Source organism: Colletotrichum scovillei (genome assembly GCF_011075155.1).
Source record: "Colletotrichum scovillei strain TJNH1 chromosome Unknown Contig00006, whole genome shotgun sequence".
NCBI lineage: Eukaryota > Fungi > Ascomycota > Sordariomycetes > Glomerellales > Glomerellaceae > Colletotrichum > Colletotrichum scovillei.
This window is the reverse complement of record NW_023336264.1, coordinates 4,971,650-4,992,363: the sequence shown is the minus strand read 5'-3', so window position 1 is coordinate 4,992,363 and position 20,714 is coordinate 4,971,650. Positions and strand designations below refer to the sequence as shown.

General features: G+C 51.0%; 6 protein-coding genes across 6 annotated transcripts; 1 reads left to right on the top strand and 5 right to left on the bottom strand.

Moving 5' to 3' along the window:
- Positions 1 to 330: 330 nt before the first annotated feature.
- Positions 331 to 1,619, bottom strand: HER10_EVM0012080 (NUDIX domain-containing protein). The gene is made up of 2 exons (XM_035481483.1): positions 1,471 to 1,619; positions 331 to 1,411 (listed from the first exon to the last, which is right to left on the bottom strand). The coding sequence occupies exons 1-2, from the start codon at positions 1,542 to 1,544 to the stop codon at positions 523 to 525; spliced, it is 963 nt and encodes a 320-aa protein (XP_035333461.1). The 5' UTR covers positions 1,545 to 1,619; the 3' UTR covers positions 331 to 522.
- Positions 1,620 to 2,691: 1,072 nt separating this feature from the next.
- Positions 2,692 to 4,586, bottom strand: HER10_EVM0001630 (calcium-translocating P-type ATPase; the record flags this gene model as incomplete). Its single annotated transcript, XM_035471373.1, has 3 exons — positions 2,692 to 3,013; positions 3,068 to 3,157; positions 3,223 to 4,586. The coding sequence occupies 3 exons, from the start codon at positions 4,584 to 4,586 to the stop codon at positions 2,692 to 2,694; spliced, it is 1,776 nt and encodes a 591-aa protein (XP_035332186.1).
- Positions 4,587 to 8,225: 3,639 nt separating this feature from the next.
- On the bottom strand, positions 8,226 to 9,398 carry HER10_EVM0006426 (NUDIX domain-containing protein; the record flags this gene model as incomplete). Its single annotated transcript, XM_035476010.1, has 1 exon — positions 8,226 to 9,398. One exon carries the CDS (start codon positions 9,396 to 9,398, stop codon positions 8,226 to 8,228), a length of 1,173 nt encoding a protein of 390 aa, XP_035332761.1.
- Positions 9,399 to 10,408: 1,010 nt separating this feature from the next.
- HER10_EVM0010392 (uncharacterized protein) lies at positions 10,409 to 12,181 on the bottom strand (the record flags this gene model as incomplete). The annotated part of the gene is made up of 5 exons (XM_035479852.1): positions 10,409 to 10,510; positions 10,566 to 11,342; positions 11,395 to 11,538; positions 11,670 to 11,819; positions 11,873 to 12,181. 5 exons carry the CDS (start codon positions 12,179 to 12,181, stop codon positions 10,409 to 10,411), a joined length of 1,482 nt encoding a protein of 493 aa, XP_035333237.1.
- A 661-nt stretch (positions 12,182 to 12,842) lies between these two features.
- On the bottom strand, positions 12,843 to 14,576 carry HER10_EVM0005434 (thiamine pyrophosphate enzyme; the record flags this gene model as incomplete). Its single annotated transcript, XM_035475052.1, has 4 exons — positions 12,843 to 12,979; positions 13,019 to 13,906; positions 13,993 to 14,324; positions 14,359 to 14,576. 4 exons carry the CDS (start codon positions 14,574 to 14,576, stop codon positions 12,843 to 12,845), a joined length of 1,575 nt encoding a protein of 524 aa, XP_035332625.1.
- A 4,455-nt stretch (positions 14,577 to 19,031) lies between these two features.
- HER10_EVM0006569 (cell wall protein PhiA) lies at positions 19,032 to 20,229 on the top strand (the record flags this gene model as incomplete). The annotated part of the gene is made up of 2 exons (XM_035476152.1): positions 19,032 to 19,979; positions 20,026 to 20,229. The coding sequence occupies exons 1-2, from the start codon at positions 19,611 to 19,613 to the stop codon at positions 20,227 to 20,229; spliced, it is 573 nt and encodes a 190-aa protein (XP_035332785.1). The 5' UTR covers positions 19,032 to 19,610.
- Between the last annotated feature and the right edge of the window lie 485 nt (positions 20,230 to 20,714).

Genomic DNA, 20,714 nt, shown 5'->3' with positions numbered 1-20,714 from the left:
GTATTTGGTACCTTTTTAATTGGTTGAACCTTGACACACGTGTATCGATAATGCTTAAGCACGAAAGCAGTCATTGTAGAGGAGATAAACAGACTGATTTCAGTAATTAGACAGTAAGTGTCGACATAGTTACGTTCTAGGCGATGACAAGTAAGACGCCGCACCGGGAACAACAGCGTACGCCTCAGTGAGTTTGGTAATCCCCTCCGAGAGATTTCTATAGCAGGCAGGCAATCATCCCGCTTCTTCGCCTAAGTCACAAACACTTGTGTCCAGTCGAGCCATAACACCAAGAACCAGATACGATAAAGGAAGGCTCAAATGATGCTCGTCCGCAATGAATGAATCCAAGGTATCAAGTGTTGCCATTTTCCAGGCTATCAGCATCATAAGTATACCAGGGTGGCAGAGTCTTCGTCTCTATTCTGACGGCTCGTCTACAGTGAATCTATTCTGGCATCCATGTGAACCAGATGTTTTCCCCGGGCATACCCAACCAAGGTTTGGCCAACTCACGATCTATCACCTTCGTTCCGGACTGGTTGGTACCGGAAGATGCCGCCGCATCCTAGTGACAATCTCCAGATACTCATCATTGTTTTCAGAGGTGATGATGTTGTGGCGGATGAAGAAGTCGAGCATGACCAGAACGCAGTTGGGCTTGAACTGCTCACCCAGCATGGCATCCTTGACCTGGTCAATCGACATCAGTTCAAAACCGGAAACCTCATCATCGCCCGGCTGAGGCTCGATCGACTCAGGTAGCTCAAGATCGTAGACGTAGAGAACAGTCGGGAAGAATGTCCCCCTCTGCTTGTTCAAGCTACAGTACGTCACAGCTCCGACAGCTCGAGCATTCTCCTTGACAAAGTCAGCAGGCAGCGACGCCTCCTCCGTCGCCTCGGCGATGATGCAGTCGAAGGGCGAGTCCTCGGCCTTGACGCCGCCCGCGACAGTGGTATCAAGTAGGTTCGGGAAAGTGAAGAGATGCGCGCTCCGTCTCGGTACCCAGATCTTCATCCCTTCGCTTGTTTTGACATAGGCGGTCATGTGTGCCCCGCGCGACGAGATGCCGAACAGAGGCGCTGGAAATCGCTCAATCGAGACAAAGTGGTTCGCGCCGATGATTCTAAAATTCTCGCTATGGAGCTTGTTCAGCGAGGGGAAAGAGTCAGAGGCAATGGCGGCATCGACGACGCGTTGAAAGGCAGCTGTGCATGCCTTGCCGGGGTCCTCATCATCTTTGATCGTGGAGTTGAGCAGCTGCACTGTGCGCTTATTGTGGTCGATGTGGAAGTCCGGGGTCCACGGAAGACGCTCTACGGTGCTTTGGACCATGAAGCCATGGGGCCTAGAGTCGTTGGGTAGAAAGAGCTTGTAGAGGGTGTTGAAGTCAAAACCCAGAGGGACACTGGAAGGCAGTTAGAAACCCGATTCAAGAGGGGGGTTTTGGTAATTGGGGCACTCAACTTGTCGACTTTGTTGATCAGAGGCAAGAAGCTCTGAAGGCCCTGGGATTCGTTGCCTTGGGATTTCATCATCATCGAAGTTCAATTATAGGAAGTATGGTGAATTACTTGATGATTGCGGTGGGTTCACTTCTACTTGATGAAGCGATGTGAATGGAGCAGTGTGGTTGACTGTGAGACGACGATTTCAAGCGTGAGGCGAGAGTTTATTGGTCACGCCACCCGCAGTGGATGAGTTGTCGGGGTTAGTCAACTTGCCGCCTAGCCGCAGTGCAAGCGGGGCTCCGCCACATATAGCTCTGGTATGCTCAAAAGCTTGCGATTAGGAAGTTCTCCAGCGGAACACATCTGTATTTCACAGAAGCAGTTTATCATCAAGGGTCCCAGTTTTATTCCCCGTCAAGGACAGAGAACAAGTTACTGACTTCTGAGTAAAGTATCAAGTGTTTATTTGGCATTGGGTTACTTGCACAGCCCTTGGGCAAGCCCTCAGGCCAAATGCAAGACCATGTTTAGTACAAGAAAACCAACAACGTTTGTCGTGAGACAGCTTCCTACCTATGGCGTGTTCAACCTCGACACGCCACTCAGCTACCGTTAGGTACCTTACCTAGGCCCCAGAGGCCGTCAAAGTATTTCTCCTCGTCATCGATCTGATAGAATCTTTCGATTCCCTCATGAGAATGGGCACCTCTATCCTCAGTGCCCCTATTCTATGTCGCTTAAGGTAGGTAGCCAAGGTTTTCTTCGGCTAAGTGCGCTCGGCTGCATGACTGCGATGGCGGTAGCCTGCCACACGTGGGTGACAAAATACGAATGCTTCTTTGCGGTATTCGGCACCCACAGAACTACCTCCTCGACATCAGCTACCTAGCACTGTTTCGCCTCAAACTAGGTCAAAATAATAACCATATAACTCTCCCTCATAGTCTCCGTAGGTTTTTCTTACTTTTGAGACTCTGATACGGGGCTTCCGGGGCGTGTTGATGTGAGGGCAGCATGGCGACGGGCCATGTATCTTGTCACCCGCGTACCTGCAATCAATCCATCCCCAATTCTCAAATAGCTAATAAGATGAAGAAAAAGAAAAGCACCAACAGTACGTAGATATAAAACAACAATAGCATCCTTCAAGAGTCAGTGAATTATACACCAGATTAGCGTCAGACAATGGAATGTCAAACACATAGTCGTAGTGCTAGAATTGGGCGACCTGCTGGTATCAGGATAGTGCTACCTCCGAAGGAACCCCAGCCATAGCGGCGACGCCGATACCGAGGGCCGTCTGGTCGGGCTGTGCGCCGAAGGGAACGGTGGCTGCGCTGTCGCCGTCAGGAGTTGGAGAAGCCTCTCGATCAAGAGGTTCGCCACCCTTTGGGACTTCATGGAGGACGGCTTCGTAAACCAGGAAAAAGGAGTAGGCACAGAACGTCAGGATGATTGGGCCGTACAAGGTAAAGATGTCCGGCAAGGGGGGCGCTCCCGAAGCCTGAGACATGGCCGTAGTGAAGTGCCCGGCCGCCATAATGACGCAGAACAAGTAGCTAGAATCGAGTTAATTTCTGTCGCATGTTCTCAAATCAGGCGTCAAAACCTACAGTTGCCTCCGGTGGTTGGCGTTGCGCGGGATGCGCCGAGTTTGCTGCCAGAGGTATACCGAGAAAGCGGTGGCCCAAACACCATACGTCCTATGAAAACTTATCAGTAACCTTTGTTCAGAAGGTGAGCATGAAAGGTGGGCATGGAGGCTCACAGTATCCATGACCAGACGGGAAAGCCCTCCGCGGTGCGAAGAGGTATTACGGTGACCCCTGAAACGGTGGATGTGAGCCCTGAGGCGATACGCAGGCCCCGAGCAACTCTGAAAGCGGCAGCAGCTAACGGTATAACATAACCTGCGAGGCATATTCCCCCAGCGAGCCTTGGATTGTTGACAAAAAGCCTTCGATGACGCCTGGCCGTACTCGAACCTATTGGTTGTGAGATAATACCAGTCCATTCTGTAGCCGTGGAAGCGGAGCCGAACCGCAAGGAGTCGGCGAGTGTCGACAATCTATGAGGCTCAGTGATCGCCCCCTCCTGGAATGTTGTGGCGAGAGACTGGTCCAACCTGAAGCTCGTATAATGGTCGATTTTGGTGTGTAGGCGGAAGAATGATGGTTTGACAGCATCCGTGTTCAAGACAGCCTCGGATTGAAACATATTGGTGCAGAAACGGACGAGATTGAGGACCGGGACGGAGAGCAAGCCGAAATTGCAGCAGTTCATCCTTGTCGAGATCTCAGGCAGAAGGTTGGTACCGAGGCTGAGGGTGACGCAAAGGAAGTTACCCAGCTGGCTAGCCATGAACATGAACCAGGCCAAGGCGCCCATGCCGGGACTTTCATCGTCCCTCATAGACATCAGGGTCCGTCCAATGTTTGAATGTTCGCCGACGGCCGTCACGAGGACTGTGACAGGTATCAGCACCTTATCGCTCGACGCCATCCGCATAAGCTTCAGCAGTGGTGTCTCTTTCGGCGGCGACAGTCGGTTCCCCCCCAACACTCTCTTGCGACATTCAAAGTCGTCAAGGTCGATGTTGCCTTGCCCCAGACTCCTTTTGACCTTCCCAACGGCTTCATGTGAGCTAACGGGGCTCTGGATATTGACACATCCGTCGCTCAGACCAAAGCGTAGGTCAGTCTTTAGGCCGTTGGCAATGCGTTGGATCCCGCCGCGGTAATAAAAGGCCATGAGGTTCTTTGGGTTGTACATCTGATTGAGCTGGCCTGGCGATGCGGTAATGTGTTGAAAGTCTTTCTCACACTGTGATATCGACAAGCTGATGGGCACCGGCCAGACACCGGTGACGAGGGGAAATGGGTCCATGGTCATGGTAGAGGCTGGAGACTGTTCCACGTCATGGAGTATCGGCCGCTTGGAGGGGTCTTCATCGTTATGTCCGATGATACTCTTACAGTCGGCAGAAGAGGCATTGCGTCCGTCAACGATGCGCCCAGATCTATTGCTTTCGGAATTGCCTGGTTCGTAACTTTGGGTACGAATGAAGCCCTCGACCTTGTCTGGGAGGTCGACTTTCGGCGTACGGCCGAAAGTGCCCTCCAGAGGGGACATGGTAAGAGGCTGCCGCTCCGGTCTGCGCTCGAATCGCTCGCGGAATAGTCTGAGTATCGACCAGGGGTTGGGCGTGATGGATTTACGGCGCGATGATCTTGTCGGGGGAGAGATCAATGATAGATAGATTGATAGGACAAGAGGAGGGAAGAAAGAGATTGAGTTAGAGCCACAGAAAGGGGAAGCGAGGCTGAGAGATGGAGAGGGAGAGGGAGAGATAGTGAAAGGGGATGATGAGGGGGAAGGAGAGAGTGTGTGAAAGTGACAAATGTCGAGAGAGGAGGAGGAAGGGCGACTGTGACAGATGCAAGGCGGACTTGGTATAGAGATCCTGCTCGGGTTGTCGTCGGTAGGTGGTAGCCACTGAGTGCTGCGACTTTGCTGTCGTCCTGTGGAATTCCCAATGTCTACATGAAAAGCTCTAAGACACCATAAGTTAGTTGTCCACGTCAGACAGGCCTCCTTGCACACAAGAAACCTACCGATAAAGTACTTGGCGGATGGGCGTTTCAATCGAAAATGACTTTCACCGCTGTTGACGGGCGAGCAGTTGTTTCTTGGCGGAGCCGGTGGCGCGAGGAAAGTGTGTAGACAACATGAAGAAAGTACTGCACCGCCCCAGAGAGAGCCAGGAGTGATTCGACGTCATCTTCAGTTCCTCGTCCCATTGGATACGACAACTGTTGAGATGGTTGCGTGGCGCTGTCTCCTTTTTGCAGTTTGAGCGCCACGAGCGGAGGCCTCAGAGCCTGACGGTTACACAATGACAAGAGAAGATCCTGGCACAGCCTCGCGGTGCCATCACTTCGCTATCTCATCTTTGCCGGCACCCATCTGTTTCTTCTCCTCTTCCAGAATTCAACAAGAACGCCTATGCCTTCGACGATGATTGAAACTTCGTTGTCGACCTTGCTTCTGGCGCTGGGGCTGTCGGGGCAGGGCCTCTTCGCGATTTTGTTGAGCCGGGCATCGCGGACGAGACGAGAAGTTGATTGCCTTCCACCAGTAATCGAAATACAGTGGCCAGTTGACATGATAGTCCACGGAACGGAGACAAGTAGAGAAATCATGTCTGTAGCGACGCAGAAGACGCAGCGTTCCTTTCCCCAGCTGGACCGATTTCCGCCAAAGCGCGGGGCAACAAGGGCGACGACAGCGCAGGCTGAAGTAGTGTGGGCAACATCGACAGAGTGAGTGCATTGATGCGGATCGAAATCTAGCGAGACTCAGTGTTGACGTTTCCTCAACAGAAATGGACACGATCCACAAGACCAGCCAACGTCGTCATTCACAAGACTTCCTCTCGTGGACTTATTTTGGACTTGCTGCCACTGCGAACATGCTTGGCTCGAGACGGGGGATATGACTCCCTCAAAGCGCCGAGTATCATATCAAACAGTCGGCCTCGTCTGCTGCGATATGTTCGCCACGCTTGTTGCAGGCTCCGCGGCGATCCTGATGAACCGAGTTTCCAGGATAACAGGAACAGACATGCGACAACCGCTGAGCGGAGAGGTAAGGCAATGACCGCAGAATTCCGAGAAATACTGACGCGACGCAGACTTCGACTGGCTGTGAGACTTCTTCTTATATCGTTGATTTGGTTTGCCGGTTAGGAGCATTAAGGTCTCTCGAATGGAGGTGGACGGGCATCGTCGTCATCGCCTGCTACGGCATCGCTATGAGCGTCCGCTACTCCATCCCCGCGAATGGAAAACGACATCAAGATTGGGTGATAGTCTCCGCATGCGTTCTGGGGATGATGGTGGGCAACCTGGCTGGCATGGAGCCGCAAGAGGTTCTATTTCAAGTCCTCCCGGGCTTAACACTAGCTTCCCTTCTACTGTCCTCTCTCGTGTTTGATGCGGCCGATCTTTTGGGAGCCCGATCACTTCGTCGGCTAGTGGCAATGTAATTATTCCAGTCGGGACGGATAGCTTGAATTCGCTGGTTGAGAACATAGGCCTTCGCATCTCCTGAAGTTGCGAGATATAGATGGGTGAGTTTCGAGGGTCTTACGTTCAAGTTTCTGTGATATTCCATATGTTTTTCGCAAGGGCGAAGTATGATGGTCTTGGCTGCGCAGAGAGACTTGTGATTAGGGGGAAAGAGGGCTTTTCGTATGACATAGGCTGTTTGTATAGGTACCTAGTAGGTCTCGGAGGTCGTCAGGGTATACACACAGCCAGGAAATTGAACGTTGGCATCCGCTTTCTCGACGTGAATTTATTTGTGCAACGACTATCAAATGAGCTGAATGCAACAGAGCATTTGGGATTCGAAGTTGCTCTAGATGACCAGTCACGCGGCTAGGTAGATGTGTGAGGGCCAGAATATGAGGTGGCGTGATCGAGGTCGGTTGCTACATGAGCTTGATGCCAGCCGGAGGCATTCTTTCCGTGAATGTCCTTATTATCGTTTTCTGTTGCGACGGAAAATCGGATCGCCTGCCCCGAGTGCAGTGGTTAGATGTGAAAGTGCTATGAGGAAGGAAGAATGAGGGAGATGCCCGGGTTTTGGGCTTGGGCAGCGGGCTTAATGAGATGGAAGGTTGCGCTATCCTAACAATGCTCAGGCGGCAATTCCAAAATCTCTGAGCAACTGGTCTGAAGACTACAGGTGACGTACTGGTGGCTTAGCTCTCTGACAAAGAGACTCCAGACAGGGTCGGAACGCTCTCCTCATGTGTTCTAGGTGGGCTTCTAATCGGATCCTCTCTGGTCGCATTTCTCTTCTCTAGCTTGAATGGGCTGCGGCGTTGTTGTGGCATGCTGCTTTCGAGTTCTTATCCAGACGCTTGTCGACCGGTCAATCTTAGGTCCCTAAGGTACTTTTCCCTTACACGAGAAATGCAAGAATGAAGGCTTGCACGGTTGAAGAACCGACGCTTGTCTCTGAGGCCGTACCTACATACTAGCCCCATTCCTTCACGCTGCTTCCGCTGATGAGGGTCATGGTCCTATATCTTGTTCTGGATATGCCTGAGATCAGCTGTGTCTTTCTCGAGATACCTAATGGAATGTCAATATATATTGCCTCGTTTTGTCATCGCAGATTTATCGCAGAAGGATGCTTTTTGCTCACAGCACTGACCGGTTGTTGTCCCCGCCTCCCGCCCTGGAAGATTACAAGTGTCTTCCAATCCTTTCAAAATGGTGAGTTTCTTCTCTTCTCTTGATCTTGTTGCGCAACTCCTGTCGGAACTCTTCGACGGGCACGCGTCGTGTGCCGCACGCTGTTCAAGAAAACGTGGGCATACCGGACATGGCGGCTCTTTCTCTGACCCCGCGAGGCCTCGAAGAGGGAATGGATCAAGGAATTATGGATGAAGAAGAAGTGGGAGGGTGGGTGTTCGGCTTTTTGTAGGAAATCAATTGATTCTATCAAGGTCATCTGCAAACTCTTTGATGGTGCTATTTATTATCTAAACGATCGGATTGTTAAAGTTTTCAGTGATGTTATCAAGGTTGATGTGACAACATGCGCGGCCGACAAGGTATGCCGTAATGCCTAGATGAATCAAATCTGAAAAATATTTTGATGTATAGATTGTGCGACAGATTTGAGTGCCATCTTTGCATTGTCTGGCCGAGAGCCAGACTGGCCTCCACAGCATCGTCTCGGGAAAAGCCATAATCTCTACGATACCACTAAGCTAGTTCGAGATTTCGGCTGTCGTGTCTCGAGTCGTTCCGCTAATTTGACTGGTAGTCTCGAAACTGTTCGCTCGGAGATGGAAGATAACGTGTCTCGAATCAACCGTTGATGCGAAGCGATCTGAGCAAATGACCCTGCCATTATCAGCGGCCATGAGAGCACTGAGAGGCCCCTAGGGTTCTGAGATGTATCTTTGAGTTTCTGAATAAAATCGCTCAGGCACGCGTTGCTCTTTTCTCTCCACCACGTCTGGCAAACTTCTTGTGCCACCGGGGATGTGTAAAGATGTACCAGAAGACCTGTCCGCCACAGACCCCAGACTCTCCGGACGTTATCACTTGCTTCAGAAGCAGGAGGAGGTTGCCACGACAGGATCTGCGACTCGAGTGCTGCCAATTGTATAGCTCGTTCAACGTCGTCTTCAATGCATCCCCTTGATGCTGAAAGGCGAGCGAGCTGCGGCACAACTAACAGGCCTGTGACGAAGGCCGTCTGAAGTAAGCCGATCTGACTTCTTATTCCTCCCTCATTGTCCAGATCCTCAAGCTTGCCCGCGAGTTGGAACATATTCGCAACCTGCTTTTCTACGTCCGAGGGCAGACCTGCGGGACCCTCGCACCCCCATGTCTCAGCTCGTATGTAGATGCACGCCCTGAGCAGGAATCTGTACAGAGTTCGATCAATCTGACAAACGGACGAGGGAAGGACGTTGAGGATAAGATGGGTGGCAAAGTCTATATGGTGACTTTGTGTGCTGCCAAGCGTTAACTCTAGCACCGCCATAAGTATAGTGGCCGCGCATAGAAACACAGGTCGCTCGTCCAGCCCAGCTTTGCAAGTAATGATCCGTATTCTGATAGCATTCGTAACCTGTGAATGGCATAGCCTAGAGAGATATAACGCTTTACTCGTCGGGTCTCGCATCATGTACTTTGCGCTGCTCAGAGCGAGAGCCGCGCGCATGACCAGATCGTCGGCGAGGACCAAAGGCATCGTGTACTTGAGAAAGAGGTCCAAGTCAATATCATCAGGCGCCATAGATGGCATCGACTGCAAAACAAAGTGCTGAAACAGTAGCTGAAAATCGTCGGTATCTGATCTCAGGGTCGAGTCCAGAATGAATGGGATATGCTGTATCGTTGGCGATACGTTCATAGTATAGGCGAGGCTTGCGCCATCAGAGATGGACTCAGAGGCAATATCATCAGCTGCCGTTACTGACAAGATATGCTGAGTGACGGACTCCGGCACGATCTCATCTACCATCCCTGTGGGAACATGGGCAACGCGCTCACAGACAATACCTGAATCGGCTGTCGACAGATCCCTGAGTTGAATCTTATGTTGCCGTCTCCTGGAGGTATTTGAGGCCACCGCTATACAGAGTAAGCTTGTCAGAATTTCCAACATCGTTCTATCACAAGATTGGTAGCTGCACCCACCATTGTGTCCAGGCGCAGTCTTGACTTCTTGCCAATTGTCGGGCCAGACACATTCAATTTGTTTCGCAACACAGAAGTGACAGTCGGGATGGTTTTCGTCGCACTTCTTTTTCCTACTTCTGCAACCCAGACACCCAGTCTTCTTACGCTTGTTTGTCATAATGAAATATGCGCTTGAGAGACTGGGCGAGCGCGTAAAGCTACAAGCGTGTATCGGGAGCCTTCGGATGGATATCGTCAATGATGAGGACTTGCGATTAGGATCGGTCCCAGATGTGGCATGATAACTCAGACGTCTTGATCGGGAGGTCAATGTGAATAACTACCACTATGCCTTCTGCAAACTGCGTAGCAAGACTCGTGCCTGAGCTGAAACCTGGCTATCCCATCGGTAATTACCCACTTACCTTATCCACTGTTGCGCTGTTCAGTGCACGGCAGTTGTGGCGGGGCCTCTGAGTAAAAGCAAGCGACTGATCTTCATTGCAACATCACAGAAACCGGCGGGATGACGTTTTCCCCCTGTACGTGATTACCTGCTCATGCAACATGATAAAGATTACGAGGGTGCAATGGACTTATTGGGAGGTCCAGACTCCCAGTTACGTTTCCGGTACGACAATGATCTGTAATCAGAAGACTATAAGACATTTCATGCAATGTTTAATGCCATAAGGGGCCAATGCGTTAGGCTAATCGTGAGTTCCTTGACATTTACGAAGCTCAACTCCTGCCGGATTTGGTCAATTTTACATGGATGTTCTTTTGTCTCACAAACCACGCGTTCACGGTATCCCATTCCTTGTCTGGGTAGCTCAAGCTGATCTAGAAGTGCGGAGCTGTCAGTCTGATTTCAACCAGTGTTGGGTGTATTCCTTACATCGTAGGTATAGAGAAGAGTCGGGATTGCTTTATAGATCTCAAGCAAGCTGATATTCTTGCCGATACACGTACGTGGTCCGGCACCGAACGTGAACGTCGCTCCTTGCATCTCTGCCTTCCGAATTTCATAACTTTCTCGAGGTTCGTGTTCGCCTTGCAGCCATCGCTCCGGCACGTAGGACTCGAGATGATCGCCGAATGCAGGATGACGATGCATAACCCATGGGTTGATACCGACAACGGTGCCCTCTGGCAGAAATGGGCCATCAGGAAGCTGGATTCCGGCTTTAGGAACAATTCTTTCGAGTAGCAGGCCTACTGCGGGATGAAGTCTGAGCGCTTCTTTGATAGCCGCATCCAGGTACGGCAGCTCTTGGCTCTCTTTCCATGTCACCGGTATTGACAGTTTACCGTTTTCCCTAGCTCCCACAATTTCTTTCATGACTTTGGTAAAAGTCCAGGGGGTCTTGAGGAGGTAATAGAGCACCGCTCGTAGTGAGATTGCTGTTGTATCAGACCCAGCGTTAACGTTGCTGAGTGTCCACGAGAAGACCTGACGGTCGTCGACAACCTGCGGGTACGTCTTTTTGGTTTCCAAGAAGCGAGTGAGGAAGTCGCGGTGAGAAGGATTTTCTATTTTTCCTTCGGGGCGCTGAAGACGTTCCTCGAGACACTGGCGCGCGAATTGAGCGACAGCACCCGTGGAACCACCGCCAAATTTGCGCTTGATCGGGTTCTTGATGAATAGATGATCCAACCAAGGTATTTGGCCAATCTCAAGAAAAGGTCTGTCAGCGACGTACTACTTGTTTTCCATCAAAACTCACCATTCCTGCATAGTCAACCATCTTTTCCAATGAAAGCATCACGTCGCCGACGTCTTGGCCCTGATCGAGAAAGCCGAGCGGCTTTCCAAAGGTCAACTCTCCAATCACATCGAACGCATCTGAATTGAGACGCATGCATGTTAGCTACTTTCCGTGATTAAAATTACTGGTCATAGCCACTCACAGTACTGAAGCCATGTCGCAAGGTCTCATTCCCGCCCAGCGTCGGCAAATTCATCCAACTTCTCAAGCAACTTCTCTATCGTGCTGTCGACAAAGGGCTCGAATTCTGTCAGTGTACTCATAGAATAAAGACTCGAGATGGGTCTCTTGATCTTCGCATGGAAGTCTTCATCGAGCGTCGTGAAAAGTGTCTGCGTTGGTTTGCCGTTGGCCAGCTGCTGCTGTACTGCATAGAATTCTGTCTAAGAGATTTCTTTCAGTAGATGTCGCGAATGCCCGAGACGACTCAATTTACCTTGCGATATCCCTTGTTAACGCCATAGATGGTTTTCAAGGCATCAAGGTTTTGGACGCTGACTAGATTCGGTCCAAGTCGTACATACTGCCCATACTGTGCATGAAGCTTGATGTGCGTCTCATGAGCTCTTCCGCGTGCTACGTCAACGAACCTCCATAGGTCGGAGATCTTGGCTAAGAATGGGCCTGGTATCTTAGAAACACCTCTTGTTGTGAAATTCCGGACCAAGTGAATTGCTAAGATTGCAGTAATCAAAATTGGAAGATGAGCTGAAATGAATGCAACAACTTCCGAAATAATGGCCATTTTCCCTGTGAAACGACGATGGGATCGCCGTGAAGTTGGAAAGATACTTGGTTCGATAGCAGAATTGTTCCTCGTCTGGGATTTTCCGGACGCCGAAGGCGAGAAGGAAAGGGAAGTATTACAGTCAACGTTATTTTAGCAAAATACTGGTCATCCGGCCTCTCCGCATTATGAACAACGCTTCCGGTTCCGAAATGCGCTCCCACACGGGCCGGCTTTTCTGTCTTGATGTATCACTTTTGCAACTGCCGATCACCCCGCATCTTGTGATCGGAAGTTCGGAAACAAAGCTATATAAAGCATGTTCCGTATTAATGTATTCAAAGTTTCAACAAACCTTCTCCAAAGGTGACTAGGTAGTTAGGCATCCTTTTGAAAAAGCCGTAAATAATGACATGTTCCCGCGCCTCATAAGCGAGGCTCAAAGCTGTGAACGTCTAAACGATACATGTCTTGCAATAATATGCCCCTCTGTTAGCAGCAACTCATCTTTACATATATGGAACCACTGAGATTTCATGAAAAGTTCATTAAGCCGGCTTCAATCTGTACGGCTGTGTTTCCTAGACTTGCCGCCTGCATCGTCTTCGAAGCAATCGAGTATCGGAAGCCAATCGGAAGTGTTTCTAGTACGATTATGATCTATTACCTACCCTGCCTATCATTGGCTATCTGCAATTCTCTTCTTCTCTTTCTGCATCAAGTCGAGCAGGGCGCCTTCGGGGGCGTCATCAGGGTCCATGAAAACCTCCACCATCCTCAAACCCTTCCCGTCCTTCAGCTGATCATCCGTCAACACTTTCTAGCTCACCCCAGGTCTTTGCGGAGCCTGTATACGTCTCTGGATCGCCTCCGAAGAAACCCGGCGCCTGCAAGTAGCGCCAGCGGGCAACGTCGTTGTAGGACTGATGCAACCATGCATGTATCGCTCAATGGTGTACCCGTCATTGTTAAGAAGGACGATGATCACGTCAAGCTTGTGGCGTATCATGGTAGAGATCTCCTGAACGGTCATCTGGAAGCTTCCATCGCCGATGAACAGAATTGTACGTGCTTCCTTGATGTCGTGGTATTTGGATGACTGGATGAGTTCTCGCTGCGCCAAGGCAGCGCCCTGCGCAGCAGGCAGCATGTATCCGATGGAAAGCCAGGTTGTCGGGAGGAACATTCTAGTATGGGCCGGTAGGGCAAAGACTCGAGATCCATGACCGGCCGTTCCTGTCTCCCCGAAGATGATGTCGCCTGGACGTACGAAACTGGACGTGAGATGCCAGAACTTGGACTGGGTGATCTTTTCCTCGCTTGCCACCTCCGAAAATTCTATGCCGTGGTCTCTGGGAAGTTCTGGGTAAGGAGCGTATTGATGAACCTTGGACTTTTCAAGTCTTTCGATAAGCGACCTGACTACAGCTCTGACGGAGACATCGCGAAATGTTTGGTCCGCTATCTTGATGTTGGCGCTAAAGAGGATTGTCACATCTGGCTTGGGTATGCTTGAGAAAGCATAAGTGTTCGTCGAGCTGAAGTGAGGACCGAAGCACAAGATCAAGTCCGCCTTCTCAACGAACGTCTTGACGGCGGGATCGGCAAATCTGCCCGAGTAGATACCGTGGTAATTTGGCAGACTCTCGTCGACCAGTGACTTGCTGAAAGCAGTAGTCCAAGTAGGCCATCCGTGGCTTTCACCAGTTCCTCGGTCTGCTCGATAATACAACGGCCTCGTTTCTCCATCAACGAGAATCATTGGACTTTGCAGCATTGATCTTGTGTATTATTGCCCCCAGAGCAGTCTCGTCGGCTGCTGTTGGCACGGCATCGGGCAAATGAATCGGTATCCAGCCCGTCGGTCGAAACAGGAACGACAACTAGGTCCTGAGGAATTTCAATGTAGACTGGACGGCTTTGGGTCAGGCACTGCCTCAGTACCTCGTCAATTTGACGCGGTGCCGACGATGCATCTCTGAGATTCGCCTGCGCAACGGTGACATGCGAATGCATCTCCGCGAACCGTCTGTAGTTCCCATCATTGAAGCCGTGGTGCATCAAGGTCCTGCTATCCTGTAGGACCCTAGAGGGCGTGCCGACGATGTGAACCACGGCTGCGCGTTCAGCATACGCTCCAGCGACAGCATTGATGGCTGAGCTCGCCAACGCCGGATGTCGTGATGAGGGCTGACTCCCTTGATACGAGACGAGCATATCCATCGGCGGCGTATCCTGCATTTAGCTCGTTGGCGTTGCCGACCCAAAGTAACCCTGCGGGTTCGACATAGTCGAGCAGCGAGAGGTTGAAGTCTCCCGGAACACCGTGGATGGCACCTATGCCGAGCTGGTGTAAGCGAGTGAAGAGATACTCTGCGAGCTTGACAGTTGGAGGTTTGCGATCTTGAGTCATGTTGAGGGTGCTTTGGGGGCCAGAGGAAATGTCTATGAAGGTGATGGAAGGATGAATTACACAGGTAAGCTTGACCCCTCATATCCACATGCACTGAGACTTGATCAAGCTTCCCTCCTCAAAGCCCCTTGGTTTTCCCCTCATCTCAAGTCGAGAACTATGTCATAGCGAGATTTGTGGGCCCTAAAGGTAGTGCATGTACAGATGACTTGCATGTCTCGGCAAAGCATTCCCATCTACAATGCTATGCTGAGTGTAGCACCTCCACATCTGCATCAGACAGACACCTCGTTATCTACAATGATATCTAGGTGCGTAACAATAGGTCAGGAGCTATGAGTGATCAAACTCAAAGATAGTTGAGAAATCACCCCGACGAATCCCCATCATTCCAGACGCTGGTTGGCCTTAGAGAGGTGTCAGCTTTCCCCAAAAGCTTAGCTCCTCAAGCCACCAAGCGTGAACAAACCCCGCCAAATAGCACACTTCCCCGCAAACTAAGCCGAGGCTCAGGTCACAGAGCTACCTGTATTAGTTCAAGACTTACATAACAGCCTTTCCGAGCTCATCTTATTGTTCAAGCGTTCCGGCCGGTTAGCCTCGGTATATGTAGCGTCCTGCCGACTTGATGTTTCTGTGAATGGGTCACCGCTGCCCATGAGAATGCTTCTGTCTTCCACCGCGGATTTGGAACTAGTGTGACATTGTGGCTCTCTTTCTGCCCTGATTCCAGTCAGGACTCTGAGGTGTGGAGGTGCTTGTCAACTTCCTCGTCAAGCAAGTCGAGATGATTTACACGCCAGAAGCATTCGCTCGTGGACTGCGATATCAACTCGACCTTGGAGCTTAAGTGAATCTTGAGGAAGCGATTAGACTCTGGATGAATGCGCTCTCAAGGTGAAAGACACGTTGTGACCTGTTGGTTTGGCTCTATACCAACACTTGACACATTGGGCTGCTTGGAAATAATCGAGAGGGCCTTTCAACATGCGCTGCAGTGACTTAGACTATGCTAGAATGATGGTGAGTTTACTCATCGAGCTGTAAGTTCTTGTATAAGAAACCACGCTTCTGGTGTTTGTGTTCGTGTGAAAGAAAAACGGTTTACCCCGAGGTTCAGAGCTGAGTGCACCTTGTAGAGGAATGGAAAAGAGGTCTTTCGTTGCCTTGAAGAAAGGCTAAGACCGTAAGCTGGATTTGAGCTTGCGATCAAGGTTAATCAATCGCGTGGGGGTACTAGTTTATATCATGTCAACTGTCTCTTGAGGCATTTCACGTCAAAGTCAATTGATTGAGAAACAACGAAGAGAGGACTGAGTCGGATTGACGTACTATTGTTGCTACGTGTTTCTCAGTACGACAATGAAATGGGAAATCCTCGTTGTAGCAACGTATGCATCATCATGATGGTTGAAGAATCTCAGGAGAAATCATTCCATTCGGAAGAACCTACCAGAAACATAGAGCTTGCATGAACATAGCACAGATCTTGAAGAAGTCTAGCGTAACTCCCTTTACGTCTGAGATACTCAGAGCGCGGGATGATTTGCGACGTAAAAGCAAAGTCTCCATTAGTGACTGTCGAGTTGAGTGTGAAAGTGAGACTCATGCGATTTTTGCAACTATGATCAAATGGCTTGCAAGTAGAATGCAGTAATCGAGATAATCGAGATCTAGCATGCCAAAGAAAAGGTGTTCCAGCTGAGAGATAGCGAGATCGAGTGGAAGACGAAGGGTCGTTGCATCTGTACGTTACGTCTACGCGATGAGGCTTCGTACCTCGGGCCGTTGACGCCGTCTCTTGAACACGAAAAGAAATCTGTATGAGGCTCAATAACGAAGTAGTGTCGATCATCGTGTCTATAGTCAGATTCCTTGCTCCTGGAGGGCTTCTCGCGTCTATCTCGTAGGAGCTTGAAGCTGACAGGCCAGAGCCCAGAGAAGATTCAGACAGCAAGCCTGTTGTGAGAATCTATAAGCGAGCAGGACATCGGTAATCCCGTCTCTACTCGCAAGGGCTATCTGCAGCGCAATACGGGGGTGGATCAGTTTCATCAACCGAAGGAGAGGTGCGTTGGATGCTCCAGGCTTCGGACGCTTTTCCCGCTCAGGTTATGCCGGCATGCGGCACCGCGGGTTAGGGGTCTGAAAAAGAGAGCATGACAACCATCATGTTCACGGGTATAATGCTTGTGTTCTGTCGAAGCGCATGAAGCAATAGAGTATGTCGCTGCATGGGTCTAACGCGCGCTGCCTTTGAATTTCTTTTTCACATCTATTTCTCACTCACTGCAAGCGAACGACAGACAAGACGAGTTCTATCGGGATATATTCACCTTAATAGAACCGCACCTTTCTTAACGTCCCGAGAAGACGGTGTGCTTTTCCGATTACGTTTTTGCTTTCATCTCGGTAGACTGTTTATCACAATTTCTAGAAAAGTCAGACCGGGACGAAGAAGGTCCACACCGATATGGTCAGAAAACCTTGAGGAAACTTCCACCACGAAGTCTGATAACACAATCATGATAGACCAGACGGGATGATCGCAACATCAATTAACTACCCAAAATCGATTGAGTCCACATGATTGAGTCAAGTTGTGCTCTCGAGGTTGGCGGTCCGGTCGCTTTATTCTTTGGCATCTGCACCCAACCATATTTTCTTCTGCCTACCCCGTGTCTATCCCTATCTCTCGACTGGGCAGCGGGCTGCATGCAGCCTGTGAAACTTCTCTTCGGCCGAGCATTACCTTCACGAGAAATGATCGCCCAATCATGCGCGAATTTAAATAAACTGCTTGACTCTTTTGCGTTGGTCAATTTGGATTGGCGATCGATACACTGTGCTGTTAAGCTTGGATATTTTTGGAGACGCTGTTGGAGCTCGACGTTGATCATCCACATGCACTAATCATGACCATGTCCTTAGAGACTGGTAGATCGCTGCCCGCGGGAACAGGAAAACAACCATCGGATGAATACGACCCCGTCAAGAGTCGATGAACACAATCTTCGGTCATTCACCATGCCGTTGCGCCGTTCTAGAATAGTCTCCCATGTTCTCAATATGGCTCGAATGCTTCGCTTGTCAAGTTTCCGGGGCTCAGGGGTGGGAAAAGAAATAAAAATACACCTCCAGGTTGGAATAACTGGGTAAATGCGGGATAAAGGTGGGAACCACGTCTCCACGTCTCGTCCCAACTTGAAAGCTTCTGGGGCAGCAGATCGTCCGAACACGGCCCTTGAGCCATTTCGATGGATTTCCCATCAGGCCATTACAATGACCCATGAATCGGACTAGAAGGCCTCTCTCCAACAAGCAGTTCGGGCACCGTCAGGGTCGAGTTGCACCGAGAATGTCTTACTTACAGACATGCTCGTTGTTTGTCTCTGCCAATGTTTCGCCCAACGCCATGGAAAGAATCCCAATGACGATGGACCGTGTTTTCCTCTAGCAAGCGCACGAGTCACTGCGAATTCGCCCCCCGAGCTAAGCGTCTGCCAAGCGCTTGACGCAGCAGCTGCTGGGAGAAGCTGTGGAATATTCTCCGGAAAAGCATACCAAGCACCCAAAGAGATTTTAGCGGATCGACCTGGCTTTTACCAGCCCTTGACTCGGCTATTAATAGGTTAAGGTTCATCGGCGTTATCGAGAGCGACGCTGGGCTGGCGTCAGTTTCACTTTGATGGACCCTTGACTGGGAGCAAGTGACCGACTTTTTAGCGTCTTTGACTCTTGGATTTTTTGTCGCCTCTCTCTTTCTTCTCCGGCTTATTGGCCGTTTCGTTTATGTAAAATGTGTTCATCGGTCGTCGCTTCCTAGCCCCGGAGGCTCTGCCTTGAGCAAGAGTTACATGCTACGTTACGGCCCTTGACCCATATCGTCTAGCCGTTTGCCTCCCGGGGAGTTAGACTCCTTGCAGCTCATCGGCCATGTCGCCATGAGGAAAGCCAAGACGAGTCCCAAAGAGACGGCTCCTGTCTAAAATGCCTAAAATGTCTGAAAATAGGGGACGTGGGGCAGCCGGTCGTTTGTTTGTGACATCACTGCCCACCTCTGCCCTATGTTAAGGCACCAGGTGGTATGTGCTGGTAACAGCATAACACGACCGATATTGGCCTGGCACCATATGGTGGCTGGGGGGCGCAGCTTTGTGGTTGAGTTTGTGAGCGATTCAGCAGGACCAGCCACCGCCAGCCTCTCGCTCTCAGCTCTGCCTCTTTTCTTCTCTCTTCTTGTTTCCCATCTTTCTGTTCCTGTGTCGAATAGGGACCACCGGTTCATCCATCATCCATGACAATGGCTGTGCTAAATAGAGAACCGAACCAATCGGCATCCTCACCTTCTCCTTGGCCGGCTCCGTCCTCCCGAGGCCGCCGGTTGTGGCGCTTTCAACTTTCTCCATCCACACGCACACTTTGTTAGTAAACGTGCAGAGACCGAGGTGCGAAGGTCAACCAAAATCTCGGGGCAGAGGCAACGGGTTTCGCGGGCGGCGCAGACGGCAGCGCTAGGAGGCGGGATGCCGCATCGCCAAGTCTCTCCGAAGGGTACCATGCCATGCCATGCCATGTCACTCACCCTCGCCTCCCCTTGCGAGGCGGCTCCTCTCGTATTTGTCCGCGACTCCACTGCAAACCACAGGAGGCAGGGCTCATGATGTCAATCGGGCTCCGCAGGTATCCCTGGCCGGCATTACGAGAAGATCTTCGCCCCGGCAGTGCACACACTCAACTTTGGGCACTGGTTGGATTGGCGCAACCAACGCGACCTCGCTTTCTGCACCCCGTGATTACGAGATGATCATCGAAAGGTCCCTGGACTCCTAGAGCTTTCTGGTGGCACTGCAGCAACCAGCATTTTGTGATGGTCAACCCGAGATATAAGACGACCGACAGATCCCCCTCTCTAATACCTTTCAGAACATTCATCTCATCACACTCAACAACCAACAATCTTAATCTCAAAGTAATCATCCGACCACATCAGTCTTTACACCCACAGTCACTTCAAACACAACAACCATCAAAATGCAGTTCACCAACACCCTCGCCGTTGCGACCTCCCTCATCGCCGCCGTCTCCGGCGCCGCGGTCCCCCAGCTCATCACCCGCCAGAACAACGGCACCACAAACGGCACCGCCCCCGGCCTGCCCGCCGACGCAAAGTTCCAGCTCATGGCCCTCCGCTCCGCCAGCGAGGTTCACTTCTCGACCTTCCAGGCCGCCAAGAGCTCCATCTTCCTCCAGCTGCCCAACCAGAACGCCACCTGCGACAGCACTGAGGACGACGACTCAGCGACCTTCTACCTGAACCAGGACGACGGCGGCTCTACCTCTACGCCGCCTCCGCCACCCCTCAGCAGCTCTCGCCGACCGCTCCGGCATGGGTCAGGGCAAGCTCGGCTACACCACCGGCGCCCAGCCCGCGCCCCGCAACGGCGAGCGCACTGGATGGAAGGTTGACCAGTACGGCGACCTCACCCTCGACGGCGCCAGCTTCCTGGCCTGCCCCAACAGCATCGAGGACAGCTGGTCCGTCTGGATCTCTTCCGGTGTCGCCAACCCTGCCGGCAACACCGACTGCCTCGGCATTGCTGTCCGCGCTGTCCAGATCACCGACCCCAACAGCTGCAGCTACACTTCCTAAGCGGTTGCTTGGCGTTTGATCTCTTCATCTTTCACACATTTCTCATCAAATTGGCATCGGTATAAAGGCATTGGGACTACCCGGGTATATCCATAGAATGGCGAACATTTGCATTTGTGGCACACATTGTCATCACGGTCATTCCGTTGTTGACACCTGTATATTGTACTGTAGAAGGATTTGCCTTCTTCGAACATGAATTAATATGTCATTTTCAATTTTACTGCTCGATCTTCACAGTGACTTGTCGTGATCTTGATGCTCTGGCCTTCCGAAGAAACTTTAACATCGCCCACTTGAACGATATAACTACCGCGACGATAGATAAGAAATTATTAGTGAGTCTGCATCCATGAGCAACTCGCAGCCAGGTACGGCCGTCACGCTTGCCAGATTGGTTAGGCTGTTCTGCTTCGGAGGACTCTCACAAGTGGACCATGATCGAATGCCAATCCAATCGGAGTTCAGTTTTGTGTATCTTCTCT

Bases quoted from the DNA above. Each gene is read 5' to 3' on its own strand.
- HER10_EVM0012080 (XM_035481483.1), bottom strand. From the start codon at position 1,544: ATGATGATGAAATCCCAAGGCAACGAATCCCAGGGCCTTCAGAGCTTC. The intron at 1,412-1,470 runs GTTGAGTGCCCC...ACTGCCTTCCAG, and splicing joins CTGATCAACAAAGTCGACAA to TGTCCCTCTGGGTTTTGACT.